At 33.3% G+C, this 21,217-nt stretch overlaps 1 protein-coding gene across 2 annotated transcripts in view; it reads left to right on the forward strand.

The window, feature by feature from the left end:
* The window catches only part of LOC149084913 (glutamate receptor 1-like), a 274,407-nt gene that overhangs the window by 197,418 nt on the left and 55,772 nt on the right, over positions 1-21,217 (forward strand). For both annotated transcript variants that reach the window (XM_089232649.1, XM_089232651.1), the window contains exons 4-6: positions 12,799-13,049; positions 14,526-14,690; positions 15,905-16,105. In XM_089232649.1, coding sequence (XP_089088775.1) covers positions 12,799-13,049; positions 14,526-14,690; positions 15,905-16,105 — 617 coding nt within the window. The remainder of the gene's footprint in view (positions 1-12,798; positions 13,050-14,525; positions 14,691-15,904; positions 16,106-21,217) is intronic.

Below are 21,217 nucleotides of genomic sequence, written 5' to 3' on the forward strand. Positions count from 1 at the left end.
GTGCTGGTATGATTGAGAAATTGAAAGTGGTGCATCAGGTGATTGCATTGATTATAAAGTACTAAATATAGTTCACCAAACTTGCAATGTTGAGAAGAAACACGGGAAAAACAAGAGCACAATTTTGTTTCTAAAACGTGCTTATTTGCAAAATTTCTGTCAAGGTCATAGACAAAGAGTTGAAACAACATTCAGTTGTGAGGTTATGTGATTCTAATCTCTTGCACTCCATTAAACATCAGCTACAATGCAATACTATCAAATTTATTTAAATCGTTTTAACGCTTGCTATGGTCAAGGTACAGCATTTTTTTCTGCTTGAATTTCCTCTCTTATCGAATTTCATCATCATTTTTAAATGGCGATAAAATATTGAGTTATTACCCATGAAAGTATGTTTATCTTTTCTATAACAGATTCAATACACCATAACCTTCACGTTATTTATTTATGCCTGTGTTATGCGAGATGAAAACAACAAACAAACAAGTATTTCTTTCTCTAAATTAGATAACCTGAGCAGTTAAGTAGAGAATTTTTCATTTTTCAGTATTTATTCAGTAGAGAATTTTTCATGAAAATAGCGCTGAAATAACTTCGGACAAAAATTTTGGCCCCTTCTCTGATTAAGGGGTGTCAGAGCCATTTCAGGTTTCCATAAATACGTTTCTAAGAAATGACTTTCAAATTACTTCATTTCATTGCAAATAGAATGCAAAACACTAAAGTCAATGGTCTAATTGTTTAAAATTAAAGAAAGAAATAATAAAAGTTTTAAAAAATATTTGAGAAAAAAACATTGAACATTATTTTCTTTGCGGTTTTTTGGAGCTTGTCCGTAGCAAAAGAGGAAAAAACTACGTCGAAAAAATTATTCCTATTTTGTAGGAAAATTTATACAGCATGTGTTAGTAAAATGAACCTCCTTTTACATGTTCGATTACTTCCTTAAATTATACGTTTAAAAAAAAAGAAATTGTAAAAATTTGCTATAACAATTTAAAAAAAAAACTTCCATCGTTCAATTTCCAAAGTAGATTTAATTTATTAAAGCACTGAGCTAAATTTATTTCATTTCATAAAATTAATTCCACGTGCATTATTTCTCCAGCTATTTTACGGATTTGTAAAAAGCCTCAGTATAAAATTGCAAAACTCTGATTTTTTTTTTCAAAATTTCTTTCGAACAAATAATACCAACAGAAATTTAAAAAAAATACTCACGAATACCGAGATTATTATCGAAAATATTTGAATTAATTAAAGTAAATTTACTATATAAAAGAAAATATTGAATTTGAGAATAATATTTAATCGCAAGATTTTCATGAGAGACCTGTTACAGCGTGGGGACTATTTCAAGTCGTTGCCAAAGAATTTGTTTCCGTCGACAACGAAAAATGTAATTTTTTTTCCTATAAAAGAGGGTAATGCAAGTTTCATTTCATTTTCAGCGAGTGAACTGATGAGAAATGTATGAGGTAAAGGTTTGCATTAAACATGAGAATAAGGAAACATTTTTTGTTCGGTATTGATTCATAGCAAATGCCAGAACACATCTCCTCAATGAATGATTCTTATTTCTGACCTCACTGAAATCGTTGAATGATTCAAGTCGGTGAAAAGTGAATTTTCGAAAAACAAATTTACGTTATCACTATATTTTTACCTAAGAAATTTGAAATTTTTAAAGCTGCGTTATCCATTTTTAAACAGGTTTTAAGTTGAAATTCGTGATGTTATTGTTTTACACACGAATTTCTCAAGCTATTTAATAGTTTGCAAAATATCAGACGCGCGTCTCTTCTGGATAATTTTCACTATTTAAAGCAAGGATGGTCAAACTTTTAAAGAGTTTGAGCCACTTCATGAGTTTGAAGTGGCCCGTGTGCCACCTAAGTGATCTGGAACAGTGCCGCAAGTCACTTGAACGATGTGTCGCGGGCCACTTGAACGATTTGGAAATGTGCCCCAGTTGACTTGTGATCTATAAATGTGCCGCGGGTCTCTTCAGTGATCTGGAAATGTGTCTCGTATTACGTTAGTGCTATGCTATCACTGAAATGCTCTGGAACTGTGTTGCGGACTATTTGAGTGAGCTCGATATGCGTCATGTGCTGCTTAAGTGATCTGTAAATGTGCCATGGGCTACTTTGATGATCTGAAAATGTGCCATGGGCTACTTTAGTGATCTGAAAATGTGTCACAAGTCACTTGATTGATATGTAAATTTGATGCTTAGTTAATTTTGACAAAGTCAGATTTGACGTCGCGGACCACATCAGATGACTCCAAGGGCCACATTTCGCCCTATGGCCATAGGTTGAGCATGTATGATTTAAAGAGTTTCATTCACAGGAATAGTTTCCTTATCACACGTGCGATTCACGTTGCTTCTCATAGTAATGAATTCTTAACGCAAAAGATCCATCAAATGTTTTTCTATGTATATAAGCTATACAAATGCTCTTAAATTAATTAATATTACTCTTCCTATTTACTTAATTTAAAGTAGTTTGCCATCCACACATTGCGACTATGGTTTTATTTGGTAAAAAAGACTATTGTCTTAACTAAAGTTTTCGAAATTTATCGGGAAAAACTATAAATATTTTATAAAATCGAACACGTTTGTTTCACTATAAATGCCCATCTGACACGTATGACTAAAACATTCTATTCCAAGAATTATTCGTACTTAACCATTTATGTGATTCCTTTAATAAACGACGGTAATATATCGTGCATAGATTTATTATATAAGCGTAAAATATCGTAGTCTTCCAAATTTAAGTAAATAATCTTAGGCACACATTGTCTACAGCTTTATTCAGCTAGTAACATACATTATTTAAAATTAATTTTAGGTTAAATTTAAATTTTTGGAGAAAATGTTTCTAATATAAAAGAGTTATTAAAATTTAATATTTGATTTTTGATACCCGCGATATTTTTGTTTCGGTATTGATATGGTTTTTCATTTAATCCCCTCAACTTCGCTAATAATTACTTTATGACGTCGTGGAATATTTCAATACTTAACCAGATGCAATTTTTAACCAGATTCGCTCGCGACAGTATTTAATCTTGCAGTTTAGGGACACCCTCCCCCCTTCAAGCTTTCGTAGGATCTAGATTAAATTACGTATAAGTTTAGACTTAAAATAATTAGGCAGGAAAAGCTTAAAATAATCTGTAACTTTCACAAATTATTTTATCTGTTGTGCTCAAGTTTTGTGTGCATTTTCGGAAACATTGCACGTATTTTCATGAAGGATATGAATGCCTCTCCTAAAATTTTTTATTTTCATCGCATGGTTTTCGCTTACAAAATACACAGTTTTCAACCAAATTCTAGGAAATTTATAGAAAATTTGACAACATAAAAATGAATTACACATTGCAGGGTGTTCTAAATTCATAGGACAAACTTTAAGAAGTGATATAAGACACCTAAACAAACATATTTTCGGTCATGGAATGTGTGGCTGAATTGCATTAGCAAAGGGATGTGAGAGGTGCTTAATATCTCACTTCACCAGTAGCAAATTATAATATTTTTCCAACGGATTTACTACAATATGCGCCATCAACCGTCGGAGGGTGTATAAAATTCTAACATAAGCAAGTAGACCCATTTTTGTTGGAAAAAATTCTAGATTACTCAAATACACTACATTTCTGCTTCAACAGACTAGATACGCCGAGCTCATTACATATATGACACTCGTCTCCCACCATATCTCTCTCGACCTCTATATTATGTCCATCTCCTAGGAATAGTGCACGCGATTCTTATTGACACCTACGTATCCTATGGGACCTAAAGCTTGGACCAATGCTTTTTATTACAGAGTTTGCACCTTAACATTTCATATTTGATCACACATTCCGTGACAAAAAATGCTGGCTTAGGTGTGTTCTATCACCCCTTCAAGTTTGTCTCATGAATTCGGAATCACCCTGAATATTGAAATTTAAAATCAAGCTAAGTGATATTTTGTGAAATTTGAGTATTTAAAGGAAATAAGTTGTAAGTACGCATGCGCGAAAGATATAAATTTATTTATTTTTTTAAAAATTTGGTTGTTAACCATACAGGGTGAACATGACATGTTCTGCCAAACGAAAGAGGGTGATGGACGAGCTCAAGTGGAACATGAAACACCCTACCAACCTTGTCCTTTCCCGAACTGTTTTCGAGTTATGGTGGATAACCGATTATGGGAGAAAAATGCGTCAAGTCTAAAAAAAAAACTGAATTTGTGAATTTTCTGAGAGACTTAAATACAAACTAAGCACCTATTTGGAAAGAACAGAAACAATCCTATAAAGTGATACCAATTTCATCGGAATATCTGGATTTAATAGCGAGCGACAAGCACTGAAAGATTGACAAAGTTCAAAATCGGATTATCGCCAACATTTTCCATCGCCAATTACGTAAACGCCCTTCTTTTGCTACAATCAGTCAAATGTACCAAAAACTTTTACATTGCACTAGCTTTCGAAAGATTCTACAATAAATCATATCGGTAATCTAATTCAGGAAAAATTTAGTCTTTTGTTTGCAATGCATCACTGAAATCTGCGTCGGTCGAAGTAATTTTAGCAGGTTTTGTGGCGACAATACTATTTTTCACTTCATCAATCTCTCAGCGTTTGAAGCTGGGAATTGAATACAGATATCTTGTAGATAGAGGAAATGATAACTTATAGAATTTTTTCTGAAAAATCAAATTGTCACTAAAATCTGTATCAGCCAATTCCCAATTTTCGCCGAATATCTACTTCGGCAAACGCTGATTTCAGTGATGTATTGCAAACAAAAGGCTAAATTTCTGCTGAAAAAACGTGCAATGAAAATAAGAATTTTTAAAAGAAACATTCATATCTTCGTAAAAATATAACTCAATTTTCCCTAGATATTCAAAAAACTCCAAAGTGTCTTATAGTGACTTATGGGTATATAGTGTATCCCTTGATGGTTTAAGTTGGTCATAAAATATGTTTAGATGATCAACAAAGCCAAGATAACTTGGTTTTGTGCTGTATTGATGACCTTAAATCAACCTAATAAAATCTCCCTGAATCATATATATATATATATATATATATATATATACTAGGGGGCTCTGCCCCCCTGCCGCCTTTGGCGGCCAACCCCCACCCCCACTTCTCTTCACAACATATCTTGTTTATTTCGTCCCACTTCATCAGCGTGCTAAGGAAAGAGACGTGTGAAAGCACCAGCTTACCGAAGAAGCGAATTTTAATAAAAATAATGATAAAGCAACAAAAAACAAATGAGATTCATCAAGCACCCCCAGAAACTGGGGCCTCAGATTCAATTCGCTGAATTTTAGTGGGGCCCACACTGGATATATCTCGGACTACCGATGTGTTGCAAATTTTACAATGTTAAACAACAAAAATCAATGAGATACATCCAGGGGCCCCGAATTAGAACCTATCAACATTCTCATGGAGCACTGACCTGGAAGATTGTCGGACACACCCCTGTAAGGGGCCACGAAAATTTTTCATATTTTTTCAATTTTGCAACGAATAAAATCCAGGCCCCACATCCAGTAGCGGGAACAGAGTACGCAGATTTTTAGTGGGGAATCCAGACTGGATTTATCTTGGTCTTCCGCTGTTGCAAATTGTATAATGTTAAAAAACAAAATGAATCAGATTCATCCAGAGCCCCAAAATGAAACCTGTAAACATGGGGCCCCCGACTTGGAAGCTTGTCGGTCATCCCCCGCTGCGATTGCCGTGAAACATTTTCATTTGTATTCGTTTTACCAACGAATAAAATCCAGTGCCCCCAACCTATTACCCGGGACACCAATTCGCATACTTTTAGTGGGGCCCCAGACTGGTTTGATCTCGGGCATCCGCTGTTGCAAATTCTACAACAGAAAAGAATGAGATTCATCCAGGGCCCCCAAAATGAAACCTGTAAACATGGGGGCCCCCCCGACTTGGCGACTTGGAAGCTTATCAGTCATATCCTGCTGCGAGGGCCATGAAACATTTTCATTTGTATTCGTTTTACCAACGAATAAAATCCAGGACCACCCACGCAACTACCCGTGACCGCATTCGCAAATTTTTTGGAGCCCCCAGACTGGATATATCTTGTGCTTCCGCTATCGCAAATTTTTCAACGTTAAAGTAGCAAGAAAACAATGAGATCCATCAAGGGCCCTTGGAAATGAAAACTTTTAACTTTCCCATGAAGGTATACGTACAATCCCCCCGCGGGAACCCCGACCCTGTGTGTTGGGAGCACTATTGTTATATGTATATTATACATATACATACCTCTCGGCATGACCCCTCCCCCACAAGGGCAGGGCTGACAGGACCAGAACGATTCTTATCACTTTGTGATTTTTCACACTATAAATTAACCACAGAGGGGCCCTAAAAAGCTGGTTTGGGGGCTCGCCATCTAAATTCCAGCCTAACGGCCCTGCTGTAGGATATGGGAGCCTCTCGGTACATACACATAACATGGTCCCGATGGGTCAAATGGGTCCCAATATGTGCTAGAGTTAAAGTTAAATGAATACTTGACCCAAAATCGTAACCGACTTCCGTAACACAAAAACGTAACAGATTTCCGTCACTCAAAAACTTCACCCACTTCCGTCACTCGGTTGCTTAGCAACAGGCCCTTTTCGAGTTTGTGATTTTATATTATAGAGTAGATAATACATAGGATCACCTGCTGTAAAAATTTTAGATCTTGTTCAAAAGCTATTGTACGAAGAATATTATAATATATATATATATAAAATTTATATAATTTATATAATTATTTTTATATACATAGTTTTTGGACAAGATCTAAATTTTTTACAGCAGGTGATCTTATGTTCCAGTTTTTCTAGAGTTGGATTGGAGAAAGAACTTGTAAAAGCATTCCCCGGGAATCATTAGATGATATCGACGAAAGTTAATGATTCGCATTAAAGTCGGGTGGTTCTTCGGCTCTATCATTTACTACCGAAGGAATGAAAGAGAGAGAAAACGAGGATGGAAAGAGGAAATAGAAGAATTGATTGCTCTTATCAGCAACACACTATGGTTAATACCCGTGCACCGGTTCGGAACTTAATACTGACAGAAATTAATTAGCCTCACAAATTACGAGACTCGATTTCGAAAACGTAATCTGTACGATGTTGTGTTAGCGTTAGTATGTGTTTGGAACGACCACTTCATAAAAACACTAGGAATTAGAGCTTGTTAGAAACACACACATCAAAATCAAAACAAAAAAAAAATGCATACGGCAACTGAGATTATTATACTGTAATTTAAGAACCAAAATATACCCTGAAATCTAATAAATTAGATATTTACTTGGATAAATATTTAATATATGAACCAATAACTATGATCATTCAAATATTCTAATACTATTTCTGATGGCCATTAGTTTCAATACTTGTGTATCGCAGGAACATATAAATCGAAACCAGCAACTATAAAGATTTTTTATTAAAAGATTTACTGTATTTTAACTTAACTGCATTTTAAAGAAACATTCATGTACAAGGAACTCTCTGATTTTTTGCGATCAAAATTTGGAGAAAAGTTTTTATCTAAGATATTTTTTATTTTGAGATATATCAGAAAAGATATGTTTTTTATTCATCAGAGAAACCATTATATTCCTCAACACTTTCATTTGATACATCGCAATCAGCTACATCAACTAGCTCATTATCATCACCAGAGTCATTCTCATCGTAAATTGCAAGGAATTGTGTGTGTGTATAACTGGTTAATATATATAATATTATCCATGTATGTATGAGAAACCCCCCTATTTTGGAGACCCAATTTTTGGCAAAAAAGGGGGTTCCTTATGCACGTTAAAATACGGTATTTAGTAATCATGAGCATCTAAAACATGGCTATTAAACACTTCGTTTAATAGCCAACGTATTTAATATTTGTACCGTATGTAATATTTGTAATACAACGTACTTGTAATGTTGTACAACGTATGTAATATTTGTAATACAACGTACTTGTAATGTTGTACAACGTATGTAATATTTGTAATACAACGTACTTGTAATGTTGTACAACGTATGTAATATTTGTTGAGTTAACGTATTTAATTTTTGATTTTACAATTTTGGCATCAATTAAAAATGAAAAGTAAAATCCGCAAGTAATTTTATTGTGTGATTAAAAAGCGTTTACCGTATTTCTTGACTTATTCGTTATGCGCTTTAACATATTTAACAACACGATTTTAAATATTTACAGCACATACGTTAATTTTTGTTTTGGAAAAAGCAGTCTTAAAGAAAATGACAGTAAGCATTATATCGTATAGCATTTAAATGTCAATTATACAAATACAAATACAAATACAAATACAACGCCACAACAGGCAAAATGCCCAACGAGGTGGCTGATAAAAAGATGCCCATAAAAATATGGTTGTCATATGTTTCAAAAATACAGCAACCCAATTAAAAATGCAATTAACACAAATTACAAACAATATATACACATGATAAAATATTATACAATGCCCATAAAGAATACTTATGGTTGTCTTATTCTAAGAATGGATAGCTTCTCGATTTACCCCAACATGTTTATCGTATTTCTTTTTAAACGTGTCAATTGTGTTACAATTTACTACCTCCGGGGGTAAGCTATTCCATTTATTAACAACCCTATTGGAGAAAAATTCCCTGCGACACCATAACCTTGCATTGTCCCTCACCAATCGATACTGGTGTCCCCTTGTAAAAGCAGTCGATTGGCGGTGTACTAAAAGTTCATGGTCCATCCTATCCATCCCATTGAAAATTTTGAACACTTCGATCATAATTAATTTGGTGGTATTTCAATTATTCAGAATCTGTTCTAAGGATTGTCAAGCATTTTCTCTCAAATATTTATTTGTAGATTACAAGAGTAAAAGTAAAGGTACGGAGGATGGCGTAGATTCGGTGTTTACATTAAGCTGTCGTATATATTTTAATGCTTCAGGCACGTTGCGGCCACGAAGGGAACCAATTACCCCATATATTCACTTTATTGTCATTATATTATCTTTGTTCTGAAACATATCACGAAAATTTGTGATAAACAAGTAAAATATTTAGAAATAATCTCCCTGAACCACTGCGGTAGTCCAGTGGTTAGGGAGCTATCTTGTGACTGTACAGGTCTGGGTTCGAATCTCGGTTCGGGCTTGGATGTCTACTAACACGCTAAAAAATTCCCTGGACAGATCGTAAAAATCTCTTGGGAATACACGTGATGATCACGTTATATATAAACACAATAAATAGAAAGAAAATCATCTCTAGCACACTTATAAAATAACAATTTTTGGAAATATAATAATTTAAATTTTTGCTCGCTGCCAGCAATAAAAAACATGTTGATTAATAAAATTTGCGCTTCTGTTTATTGACTGAAAAAAATTTACCCAGTTACATTTGAATAGAATGTATCATATTCACCGAATATCAATGAAAGGAATTGTAACTTTTGGTTTTCGTCACTCTTGAGAAGTTCTGAAACATTTTGAGAGTTGGTAGAGTGAAGCACGTGAGAAAATTCAAAAATCAAGATTTCAGTCATTAAAATCTCTGCACATTTTCATCCAAATATATGAAGCAATAAATGTCTTTTCATACAATAAAACGGGTGCAAATTTTAAAAATTGTGCTTCAGCTCAAAATAGAGGCTATGGATCCTTATTCGATATTTATTTTATATTTCATTATTATCCATAAAGCTCTTTCATTTTATAAGAAACAAATTCTTAAAACAATATGTATTAGAATTTATATAACTTAGTTTTTAAATATCAGTTAACCAGTAGGTATTTAAAGTAAATTTGATACGGAATTCAAGTAATTTAAAATGAAAAAAAAGTGAAGTTTTTTCAGTATAATGATGTAAAAAATCTTTAGGCTAACTTCAACGGGATAACGTGTACTGTATTTCCCCGATAACCACCACGATAACCACTATTCACAGCTTTTCCATTATCTAGTGAGAAATAGGAAAGAATGTATTTTTTTACGCTTTTCAACAATATATTTCCTAGAACTGATTCCCTGTATAACGTTCTCCGAGTTTTACGATCACCTCACATATCAAAAATGAAAAAAATATATATCATGTGATTTTTTTATGAACTAATCACCATTAACAACTTCCTGTGAGGTTCCTGGAGAAGAAATCGCAAGCGAGATCTCATACCTTCATCCAAGAAGGAGGTTCAGCAATCAAAACTTTATAACCCAATTCAGCTCCACAGGCAGTTTATTAGCATTCTTTACTCTTCTTTCCTCCTCAATGACTTCACTGTGCATCCAAGTTTTCCTCGAAGAAAAATATAAGTAGAAAAGACGATAAGAATTTATGTAACTATCTCACATATATATATTGAAAAGTAAGGGAAACCTTTCTCATTTTTTTGTACGTCCCTAAAACTTTGTCGTTGAAGTTAAGAAGTTCTACAATTTCATAGTGAAAACAGAAAAGAAGTTTTCAAATTTTTAATTAAAATATAGTAATTGAAATCCGAAATTATTTTAAGTTGCTCAGAAAATAAAGTAAAAGTCCGTTATAACGACAGTTAAAATCAAAAGGAGAATTGTCGTTATAACGGACTTGGTTTTTGTCACACTTAATTTTAGTTTCTTTTGCACTGTAGAAACATAAATGGGGGAAAAACAAATTAGATAAATTTTTGGAACAGTAGATAAACTTTGCCCAATAATACTCAGAAATCACCAACGAATAAGGTGAATACACTGGAAGTTCAATTGTATTTTTGGTATATTTGTTTTATTCGTTGGCGATTTCTGAGTGGATATAAACTCACCTTTTTATTTCCTTTTATTTTGAATTACTACTCGTTGCACTATAAGATTATCCAATAATATTTAAGGCAGAGAAACTGATGAAGACCTGTTTACAGTGTATCCTGTGTTGTGGAAGATTCTAAGAAAAGAGAGAGGGATATTTTTCAAGGGAAATTACAACGATTTCAAAACCAGAGGTCACGCCCTACCTGTCCAACCAATGCATCAAGAGCTAAAATATGCTTTTCTACTTCCTATATGGATAACATGAAGATAAAATACAGAATGTGGTGTTATCTATGATAGGTACTGACATGCCCCGTTAATAAACACCTATAAATAAGGTGAAAAGATTAAAAAAAGATTCTTTCCAGTCTCCCTTTTATGTATAATCCTTAAAGAAAGGGAAAGGAAAGCATGGTTTTCGAGAATTTCCGTTGTCGTTATTCCGAATGTGTTCTGATTTTCATTTATATCAGAACTCGGTATAAGCGGATATTTTTGTATATTTAACATAAGCTCTTTGAAAATTGCTTACGAATCACTTGTAATGGCGAGATTCTTGTTATAAGCCTTACTCATGCCGAATTTTTACTGTACTGCAATTGTTATACACGTTATTAAGACAAGTTTGCCCTAAGATGAATTTTGAATTTTTAGAATAACTTATATTTTTAGAATACTTAATACGTATAGGAGCTTGATGACGGATACAAAGAAGGTAAATCACTTTTTAAACACAGTGCACGCCGTTTAACGCGGCACCATTGAATGCCAGGGGTTTCCGATAACCATAACAGATTGATTGAACTATATCCCAAAACAGTTCCGGTCATAAGTACGATTATCATTCGTCCTGTTCGACTGAACGTGACGTATAAAAACGGGACACCTTCATTTTTCTTTCCCGCATAACTGGTTTCAAGATGCAAAATCGTACCATTTTCCCTATATTTTTATGGGTTTTTTTTTTTGCCATGTTGTAGTAAAAAAGGATTTTTATTTACTTTAAGCTAAAAAAATCCTGCATTTTTTCCCCATTACTCAGCCATTATGAGGAGTCAGAATGGCAAAGTCTAATGTGTATCACACACGCGCGAATTATAGTAATTTTTTATGTATGGTACGTTCCATAGATCTCTTGGCAAAGTATTTTGGCTCAGAAAATGTGAATCTGGTCAACTCGAAGAAACTGACCAAGAACTAAAGAAAGGGTTTTTTTCTTTCAATACCTTACATTTGCCTTCACTGTAGAATGGCATTATAAAACCAGCGCTACTTGTACATTGAATTATAGCGGGTATTACAGTCTGATTAAGGGTATTACAGTCTGATTAAGGGTATTACAGTCATTCATTCAGTCTGATTAAGGGTATTACAGTCATTCATTCAGTCTGATTAAGGGTATTACAGTCATTCATTCAGTCTCATTAAGGGTATTACAGTCATTCATTCAGTCTGATTAAGGGTATTACAGTCATTCATTCAGTCTGATTAAGGCATTGTGAACCCTACTGACATTTTTGTCAACAAGGAAACCTGACCTCCTACAGTCTTTCAGGTTGATAACGATAACTTATAAAAATGAGTCTGGGGTAAACTTAGCTTCAAAATATGCGAAAAGAAAAAATGATACTTTCGACTAAAAAATGATAATATAAACCGAAATAATGATATCTATAAACGAATTCTATTTCATGATATGTTAGTCTGTTCCGTATTTTGCGAAACTGATACCACCACCTGAATGATAACATTAATCATGATTTTAATAATGTAATAAGATAATAAATAGTGGGCATAATGGATCTTTTTCTGCGTTAAAATGGGATAAATAGTCCTATGCATTCAATGCAGTTTAAAATCATGAAGGATGACTTTTGAAGGATCTTCAAATGATTGACACACAGCGTTTCATTTTAAACAGGTTTGCTGAAACTACAGCACATTTTTAGGTTGACAACGGACAATTATAAACTGGAAGTGAAAGTTGTCAAACGGATCAACAATGCTTCGGATGCCAACGAGTTTCTCCATGCTCTGGAAACAAAGGAACGAGAGTCATTGAAGTACGTTGTTCTTGATTGTAAAGCTGACACAGCTAGACAAATCATTGTGAGCCATGTCCGAGACATCTATATGGGAAGACGAAACTACCATTTTTTGTTGACAGGATTGGTAAGTATTTTTCTTTTTTTTTATGCAACTAGATCGTAATTACGTGGAGCTCCATGGTAGGTGTGATTATGTTTTACATCTTTTTTTTCTTACTTTTATTTGTACTCTGTTTGTAAAATAATAGGCATCATAATCATTAAAATCAAAACATTCCATGTAATCATACGTATAAATTTGAAAAAGATATTTGTAGATATATTAAAGATTTCGATAGCATTGAAATAAAAATTAAACTTGTTTGACTAACTGCAGCCTTTACGGAAAATTAAGATTTCTTGATTTAGAAATGATCACCTGCATTACTATTTGATTAGGAACATAGAACAAGTCCAGACATAGAACAACGTCATTTATGCATAAGTCAGAATTTAAATCTCTCTCTGTCAAAAATATAGATGTCTGAAATATCAGAGTTACGATATCAGCGGTCACAGAGTTTAGATTTATATATTCGAAAGCGAAAATCGTGAATGCATCCTGGTTTTTTACCCTCTTCAATAAGAAACTCCAAGGCTAGACATAGAATAAGTGATTACTTTCCCCGTTTATGTTTGACTCTGTAACTGACACTGAAACAATTTTTGAATTTTTTTCTAGTGATGGGTTGTGTGATACTTCGTCAAAAGCTTCTTTATAATCGATAAAGAATATGTATAGTTTCTGCTTAAAATTTTAATTACTGTCTGTAATATAAAGATATTATCTAATGCAGAGTATAATTGTTTGAACACTGGCTGAAAGTCAGACAACAATTATAAAGCATCCAACTAATCATTAAGACGTTCGTGTTCATCCATAACACCAGAACGATATTTGCGGTACTTGAAGCTTCTTCCTGATCAAAGAGCTTCAGAATTCAAATCGCCAAACATCGTTTCAATAATTCTAGCAGCACTCTGCTTCAGCAAGAGATTCATTTAGATTAAAATTTCTGACGGATTTCGTAGCGTTTTCCAGACACTTAGATTACAAATATATCTGCCATCATTGCTGTCGATTGCAAATCAACTTGTGACTTGGTCAAATGTCGAATATCATCGTGTATGTCGAAGTGCTCTTTGAATCTAGTCCTGGTAATCATTGAGCTAGGCCTACTCCTGCAAGAAGATATCTTTCTTCTTGGAAATAGGGAATAGAGGGGAAAACTTTTTTACGTGTCATCATGATTTCCGATACTCCTTAAAAAGAAACAAATATTAGCTACTAAAAAAAGATTAAACCGCGAAAATAAGAAAAATTGTTGTTGTCATTTGATGGGGATATTTTCTTGTTAGATTCGTATAAGTAATGATTTCAATGAATATTAATTTGCTACGATTGAAAAAGCTTCGATATTTCCATAGCAGTTTCTGAATTTCTCTCCACATAATTTTGCGATTAGATATTTGAAAAGTCAAAAACATAACGTGATAAAATGAAATGTAAGGAAAAATAAAGTTTATGTTTCTCTTTTCTGTTTTTATTTCGTTTTTATAGGTGATGGACGAGTACCTGAACAGTCAAGTCCTGGAATTCGGTGCTATCAACATGACAGGATTTCGGATACTCCAACACACGGGCCAAGATTTTCGATCGTTTTTGCCAGCGTGGAAATCCCTGGACTCAAATCGTTGGCCTGGAGCTGGCACGAAATATATTTCGGTAAGATACACTTCTGACTGAAAATTCCGCTAAGAATGAAAAGAATAAATATTATTCACCAAAATTCCATGACTTATCGATGAAAAGGAATAAATCACGTCATGAAATGCAGTTGCAGGTCGTTTTTCATGACTGCATGACATTTTGTGAGTCACGAATGCAAGTATACCTTTCCTTGAAACGCCATGGAATTTTTCTGCTCCGACACATTTATAATTTACGTAAAACAAAATGAAATGAATATTGAGATTACAGATTTAAGTGCTTAAATAAGTAATCATCAGGTCATTATAATTTTCATGTATCTTGGAAATTATTGAGATTTATTTTGAAAATTAAATGATATATATATGCTATGTGGTAAATGTGATAAATCGGTTATTATGCATTCTGACCACTCATTTCGGTAAGTTTGATAAATTTATCGTTTTCACCAGCGCATATACATAATACCCAAGCGTCGTTGGTAAATTTGAGAAATACTTGAAATTTATTGCTTTTATCTGTGATTATGCATAATACCCGAGTGCAATTGGTAAATTTGATGAATATGAAAAAACTCAAAATTAGTCTAGTATGTGTCATTAATATAGCCGAACCCCCTTATGATGATACAATACACGTATGAATTATCATGTGTAGTAAATCATATAAGTATAATTTATTATACTTAACGACTCAACGTTTGGGGTGATAAACGATACTGGTGGAGGGGGGCGGATGTTATGCACAATTGCGGGTAAAAATTATTAATTTAGGGGAATTTATCAAATTTACCAACGACGCTTGTGTATTATGCATAATCACCGGTAAAAGTGTTAAATTTAGGGAAATTTATCAAAACTACTAAAATACTCGGCGATTACGCATAATCCGGCCGCATTTATCACATTAACCGTAACAAGTACACAAAAATATTCTTGGATGGAAAAGCTAGCTTTCAATCTTTAATTTTAATATTATTATTCAAGAAAAATTGCACTTGAAATACAAAATATGACTTGACAATTATTGTGTGTGTGTATTATTGCTCTAAAATTCTGTGAGCTCAAGAAAAATAACCTCGACAGGAAGCAATCGTATTTGAATTTTCCTTAGAGGATAGAAATCTTTCGATGCTGAAACCCTTTAGGGTTAACACTAGGCAATATTCAGCTCGTGAATTTCGCAACGAGATGAATGATTTCAGTATGTCTTTACGCTTCACCCTACAGGCAGAAGCTGCTTTGATGTATGATGTGGCAAAAGTGATCCTCGACTCCTACAGTCGCCTCTTGAAAAAGAATCCAAATATCTTTAGGAACAATTTCCGTCGTGGTGAAGTTTACAACAATGGGACAAAGGGAATCGATTGTAGACGAGTACCGGTGCTACCTTGGGAACACGGCGAAAAGATTGCTCGCATCTTCAAGAAGGTCTGACATGGTATTTCAAACAAACGGTTAAAATTATTTTGTTCAGAGTTTTTTCGTACTCGAGTTTTTGGAAATTTTTTCAATGACCATTTTTTAAACACATTCACAAATAAAGTTTTGTTACCTTATATTTTCGTCATTTTTAAACCAATACACTCACTGAAGCGTTTTCTTATTACGTGAAAAATGACTTTTCTAAGAATGTTTTCGAAATATATGCTGTCCATAAAGTAAAGCAGGATCTGCATCAGCGGAACTGCACAGAACTATGCAGAGCAAAACCTGCTTCTGAGGTGTGGCTAGCACAGCGCAAGTGATTTTAATGGTCGATTTTTTCGTAGCCACAACCCCAAACCAGTTTTTGCGCTGCAGAATTCTACGCGGCTCCTCTGGTGTGGAACTGGTTTCACAGGATCGGTGATATCACAAACATTCGAGAGAAATAATTTTATATGAGGGAATCATAACCATTTTGTCACAATTATGTATAATAAATTCATTTAAGGAGAGAAAAACTGAATTATATTCCTAAAATCCTGATTATTTTCTCGATATTTCTCGGAAAAAAGGCTTATGCGGAAGAACGAATTAATTTGATAATTAAAGTTAGAATCCCTACAGCTGAAAATGTCTTGAGTTATGAAAGTATTTTTTTCCACAAGATCTACACTAACTCGATAATAATCTTAGTTTTAAGTTTTTCTGCCAGCTATTCTTAATATAGACCTTTTAAAATTTAAACTTACATAAAAAATATTTAAGGAAAATGTCATTTTGTAAGAAAATATCGATGTTTCTATTTTCATCTTTTATGAAAGCCCTATTTCTTGTGATTCCAAAAACAGGCATTGGTTTGTTTATATGATGTTAAGTTATACGAACACTCTCTCTTTAGTATTGCGTTTTCACATCAAATAATGTGTGAATAAAAACTTTAAACGTGTTTCTGAATGCTATTTTTGACATTTTAACTTAAGTTTCAAACATGGTTTCTAAAAATCTACTGATATATAATAATAATAACGTGGTCCACACGTATTCCCAAGGGACCAGTATGATCCGTCCAGGGAATTTGTTAGTGTTCGTAAACATCCATGCCCGAACCCGGATTCGAACCCAGACCTGCACAGTGAGAAGCCAGTTCCCTAACCACTCAACTGCCAGGCGGCGAGTGACTACAATTGCATACCTGCCAACCCTGGAACCAAGACTCCAAAAATTTCAATTTTTTTTTTCTCATGATCCTTTCAAAATTCAAATATCAATTTTCTTCAACTTTAGAAAAAAAATTGTGAATGTGACATTTTATATCAAACTAGCGGTAATACCTGGTACTGTCCAGGTTTTCTTCATGTACTGGGAGCATTAAAAAAGTGGTAAAACATTGTTTGGGAACCAAGGTCACCAAAGTAGACATTCCAAAAGCGATTGATGCTGGACAGTTTTTGACCCTGTCGGGCCTTTGCCTAACTCTGACCAAATTTTAAAGTAGCCTATCATTTAAGTTGGGGCCTGTTTGGTGCAAAATTTGGCAAAGATTGATATGAAATTGTAGATTTGTATAGGGAACATACACGCACAGACAGACACACAGAAAATCAATTTTATATAAAAATGTCAGCCGTTCAGCTATTTTGTCATTTCGCCATGTGTGAGTGAAATTTGAATTTTCTTTTATTTCTCAAATAGAATTCTAGGCCATGATAAGTCATCTTTGTTATTTTTGTGGATTTCTCATTAATTTGATGTTTGATTATTGTGTTCATTAATGATGATGTTACATTGGATGAACGCAGGTGTCGAGGAGATATGATCGAAGTGTTCAAAATTTTCAATGGGATGGATAGGATGGACCATGAACTTTTAGTACACCGCCAATCGACTGCTTTTACAAGGGGACACCAGTATCGATTGGTGAGGGACAATGCAAGGTTATGGTGTCGCAGGGAATTTTTCTCCAATAGGGTTGTTAATAAATGGAATAGCTTACCCCCGGAGGTAGTAAATTGTAACACAATTGACACGTTTAAAAAGAAATACGATAAACATGTTGGGGTAAATCGAGAAGCTATCCATTCTTAGAATAAGACAACCATAAGTATTCTTTATGGGCATTGTATAATATTTTATCATGTGTATATATTGTTTGTAATTTGTGTTAATTGCATTTTTAATTGGGTTGCTGTATTTTTGAAACATATGACAACCATATTTTTATGGGCATCTTTTTATCAGCCGCCTCGTTGGGCATTTTGCCTGTTGTGGCGTTGTATTTGTATTTGTATTTGTATTTGTATTATTGGCTTGATATTAATTCTCCGGAGGCGCGGTTTTTGCGTGAAGTGATTTTGTATTTTGATAGGATAATGGAATTTAAGGAAATCCTTGAACACAAAAGAAGTTTCCAAAGAAACCCACAATTCCGTTGTAGACCGCACGTATTACAAACTATGAATTAATACGAAATTCTGCCGTATATTGTTAAGGGTTATGAATCGAAATCTAAAGTCTATCACATGTAATCGTCTAATTGTAGTGTTTTACACACGATATATCAAATGAAAATCCAAAACATTCACACGTACATATCTGATTTCAGTGTAACTTATACCCATAACATACAATCATTTAAACTGTAGTTCATAACCTGCATCCTCACTAGCTGAATGTACTGTAAAAGTAACAAAATATTTCATTCATAGAATTGCGATCATGTTTCGAATATTACATGTTTTTTTCCTTGAAACTTGACTTTTGCATAAAAAAAGGCATAGGCAGTTAAAAATTGTTTTTCATCGTTTTCACAGTTTCGGGACACTTTCTATCACAACAAAGTTTATTAAAGTTCACTGCAGTACCATTTTATAGAAAAAGTGTCATTTTTAAGAAAAGTAGTCGGCTACCTTAAAATGCAAACAGTTAATGTTACAATGAAAACGAAAAACAGTTGCTTCGTTGAGAACGTCAACACTTGAATAAAACTGTCTTATTGGATGCAAAGATAAACTGTGTGTCTGACATGGAACGGAAATATTCGGAGGAAAAACACTGTGGCGGAATGAAAAGTTGGCCGCCGCCATATACTTAGTGTCAGTAGAAACAGTGTATCAGGAAAAGGATCGTAACATAAGAAGGTTTTACGGGAACACCTTAATTAATTTCTCCTGTCGCTCGGTTTCTATTGATGATCAAGAGATCGAATTACCGCAAGTCTTTCTCTTTTAGTCATTTTCTTGAGGAAAAATCTCCGAAACGATTCGAGAGCTCTCAAGGATTACTTTTCTATTTTGATAGAGACGAAAAAATTCCGATCCAATTTTCCTTTAACGAATGTTGACAATCTCAACCAAGCTTGTCAAGATCACATTTTTCTTAAACTGATACGTTATCTCTTTAATTCTAAAGCATTTTTGTGTATAAATATTCCGTAATACTCATTATTCGGCATGAAAAATGAGTTTTTTTGTGCTCGGTAGCAATATAGTTTCAAGAGAAACAAAAATTCCATTTTGTCGAATGTATTTGACGATTTTAAACTATTAGAATTTCATTGCGAAAAGTATATATAACTCATTTTGGGAAAAGCAACGACAGGTGGGATTTTAGAAATTCTAGATTTAAATCATAATTTTAGTGATACAATATAATTATACCTAGTTGTTTGAAATGAGTGACAGGTTAAGGGGTCGCATACCCTTTAACATGTGAAAAAGTTGAAACATCATTAAAATATTATTAACCATTGATTTATTAGAAATTTTTTCACATTTTTTGATTAAATATCCTATCCTGTGCAGTACAAAATTTTACGTAATACTTAATTTTTTTAATTTTCAAATAATATAATAAACAGGGTCTGCGCATAGTAAAATGACATAAATATTTCAGATCCATACATAAATATTTGATGTATGGATCATCATCCATAATGAAATTTCATTCTTTTAGTTCATTTTATGAAATGAACCGTTTTCTTCATTTTAATTTCAATATTGTATGGTGACATTGATGTCATGTCATTTTATCACGCGCGAAAGCTGTTTTTAATGTATTCGCTGAAAATTTAAAAAAAAATTAAGTGTGAGAGATATGTAAAATTTTATACTCTCTTCTTTCATAGAATAGCATATTTAATCAAAAATGTGGGGAAAAATTTCTAATAAATCAAATAGTATTTTTAATGGTATTTTAAATTTTCCCCATGTTAAAGGGCATGTGAACCCCTTAAATGTACCCAAAGATTATTTGACAAATAAATTAGATAGAATAAATTTTTCTTGAACTTTTCTAGTTCTAAGTATAGAACAGTTGCAGACCGTGGAAGATGTGCCGCCATCTGTTGGATTGAGAAACACATCGTTAAATTTTCTACACGTGACGTTGGAAAATGCGAAATTTATATATAGTTTTATAGTATTTAAGTCAAGTTTTTTTATGTTAAGTCTCTTCTTGATTGACGTTTATTTTAAGTTGATGCAATTAATAATCAAAATGTAAATCTTGATTGGCTGAACGTAATCATGTGGTTGGACGCGGAGTCGCCCTTGGGAGTGTTCGATAGGTGCGGTCCCAACGGGCCTCATGTTTTGGAGGCCTCACATTTACGGTGATAGAATTAAATTAATTTAGAATTAAATTATGAATTTGCATTTCTTCTGGAATTATTTCTTTCTTTAATTCTCAAATAATTTCTTTCGTTAATTCTCAAATAATTTCTTTCGTTAATTCTGAATTTTTGCGAATTATTTAAATAATTTTTTTTTTATTTCTGGATTTATTTCTTTTTTTAATTTTGGATTTATTTCTTTTATTAATTTGGGATTTATTTCTTTTATTATTTCTGAATATATTTCTATCATTAGTTTTGGAATTATTTCTTTTATTCTTTCGTCTTTGGCCGCTATTCTGAATTTCCGTCAATTCTGGAATTATTTCTGTTATAAATTCTGAATTTTCCTTAAATTCTAGAATTATTATTTTTTACATAAATTTAGAGTTATTTGGTGCTGGAATTTGTTAATTTCTGAATTTTGAAAATAACATCTGAAATTTTGTTAATTTTGTGGGAATTATTTCTCTTTTCTTATTTCCGGAAATGTTTCTTCCATAAAT

This window comes from Pholcus phalangioides, unplaced genomic scaffold, assembly GCF_987345545.1.
Source record: "Pholcus phalangioides strain wild (caught in Gottingen) unplaced genomic scaffold, Ppha-v1.0 ptg000007l_1, whole genome shotgun sequence".
Taxonomy (NCBI): Eukaryota; Metazoa; Arthropoda; class Arachnida; order Araneae; family Pholcidae; genus Pholcus; species Pholcus phalangioides.